Source organism: Choristoneura fumiferana, chromosome 18, assembly GCF_025370935.1.
Source record: "Choristoneura fumiferana chromosome 18, NRCan_CFum_1, whole genome shotgun sequence".
NCBI classification, from domain to species: Eukaryota; Metazoa; Arthropoda; class Insecta; order Lepidoptera; family Tortricidae; genus Choristoneura; species Choristoneura fumiferana.
In genome coordinates, this window is record NC_133489.1 from 16,029,898 (window position 1) to 16,032,216 (window position 2,319).

The window sequence follows — 2,319 nt, forward strand, 5'->3', positions numbered from 1 at the left end:
TACCAGCTAACATGCTTTTTTTGTTGAATTTTGTTTTGATCTTTGTCTTATCAATCCACTGCAGTTACCAGGTTAGTATCTTCAAAGTCTATGAATTGTGTTCATTCAGCATAAATAAATATGGCATCGTCGATCGAATTTTTAATTATTACTACAAAGCTTAGCTTAATAATATATTTTTGTAAGGCCGTCTTGCAGGAAAAAATAAATCTAGATTTAGTTGTTAATCCAGGCTTAAGCTTGACAGTTCCATACAATTTGACGCTACTAAACTGAGCTTAACGCTAACTCGAGATTTATGTGTTTCCTGCAAGTGGGCCTAAGTAAACTAATACTTATATCATGGAGCCACGTAGCATTGAGAGTGTTAACGTATCACATTCATTTAAGTGCAATAATAGGTCTAAGTCCCAGGGTGAATTAGTTATAAAACTCGATGTTTTATTTATCCTGCAGGATTGTCCAAGTCAAGTTACTACAAAAGGAATCAAAGTGACGTGGCCTGCGAGCTCTTCTGAGGAGAACGTGACGTCAAACCCGCTTTGCTACAGATACGAAAATCTTATAACAAGAAACTGCAATGGCACTCGATGGGAACCAAGCCTCAGAAAATTAGAACCTTGCCTACAAATATCAAATTACTTTGATTTATTAAAATGTCCGCCAGGACATCAATCAATCTCAGCGGAAAGTGACTATTGTTATCAAATAAATTCACCATCTGCTTGGGATTACCCGTGTTACAAAAGTGGAAGTGCTTCAGTTATTACTGATTTAACTGATAATGATATTGTCACATTATTAGATTCTTTAAATGCTACTAATAATAACAAATACTTTTGGTTGCCTGCGCAAAGGATTAAGCTGTACAATCCAGTCGTCTGGCACATTCCAGGACCTAACTGGGGAAGAGTAATAGAAACCAGAAATGAAGAAATTTTACGAATGCGAACGTCGCTATCTAAGAATTGCTTGCAATTAGATGTTCATCAAAGAGCTATAAGAACAGAACAATGTAACAAGAGTTTTCCTAGTTTATGCATTTACGTAAATGATTTGCGTTACCCAGAGAGTTGTCCAGATGGTTATCACGGTTTTAGATTTATGCCTGACGATGGCACTTGCTACGGAATTGAGCAATCTAATGATGTGGGCTTAACGTATGAAGAATTTGTTAAAAAAAAATGTCCCAAACCAATGGGTGGTAATGAACTAGAGCGGTTCATATTTTCAAAAATAGCTGGATTAAGCGTTTTAAATGATTCATGGTGCTGGTTTAGAATAGAACCGCATACTGATACCACTCCGTCCAGTGTCCAGTTAAGTAACGATGGCAATGCTTCTGCAGTTTCCGAAGTGATGGTCCAATCCTTACAAGGTATAATTAATAGCAGTGGTACATTAAGTTTAAGAAGAACATCTACATTGTTGCCTTGTATGGCATGTGAAGTGGAAATGACATTTAAACAAACTGAATTTATATTAGATTATGATGAGATTGAAAATAAGATACATCTTACGGTTTATTATCCTGTAGGTTTGTGGAAATATGATGTGAATGACACGGGTGTTCAATGTTTTTCGAACGCAAAGGGTTTCGTTAAAGTCGTAGATGTAAATGAGGAACCATTCTTTAAAGTCAGAATATCAAGGCAATCAAGCGAAATAAATTCAGGTGATGCAGAGAAAATTGTATATGAAATCGATCCTGTGACATACAGAGCGGCTCAATATTGGTGCGAAGGACATACCAAAAATTATTCATTGGTAAAAACTGAAAAATTAATTGTAAGTCCTAATTCTAACCAGGAACATGTATTTGCCATTGTTATTAAAAAAAAACACTACACTATTAATGACGATGAGCCCGATATGTCTGATTTGATTTCAAATGTTACTGAGATATTCGACGCAAACACAGTCTTGGTCATGGATATACTCGAGTTTTCTATTGGTCATATGTTAATATTATTGCACTTGCACGTCGCAATCAGCAATAATTTTGACGATAAAGCTAGTAATGTAGAAGATACGTTTTTCAATTTAAAAGAAAAAGCTGAGGTTGAATTTCCTAAATACAACTATACGTTGGTAAATATTTCAAGTTCTATTTATTGTTTGCCTACAACCAGCAATGACGCGTTGGCTCTGAATTGGGAAATGACACCCATCGGTCATATTGCCGCTCCTAAGCAGTTTTGCTTACAAGCTAATGGTTTGCCAGTTAAAAGACACTGCTACGGGTCATACTTATTAGGAAGTTTGTGGGGTGACGTTGAGGGTTCTTGCGATACTAATTACGTACCATCGTCAACAACT

General features: G+C 36.1%; 1 protein-coding gene across 1 annotated transcript in view; it reads left to right on the forward strand.

Annotated features, from left to right (window-relative positions):
• LOC141437561 (uncharacterized) overlaps positions 1-2,319 on the forward strand; it is an 11,897-nt gene continuing 9,578 nt past the window's right edge. Inside the window, exons 1-2 of the mRNA XM_074100991.1 lie at positions 1-71; positions 457-2,301. Of these exons, the coding sequence (XP_073957092.1) occupies positions 12-71; positions 457-2,301 (1,905 nt within the window). The 5' untranslated portion in view covers positions 1-11. The remainder of the gene's footprint in view (positions 72-456; positions 2,302-2,319) is intronic.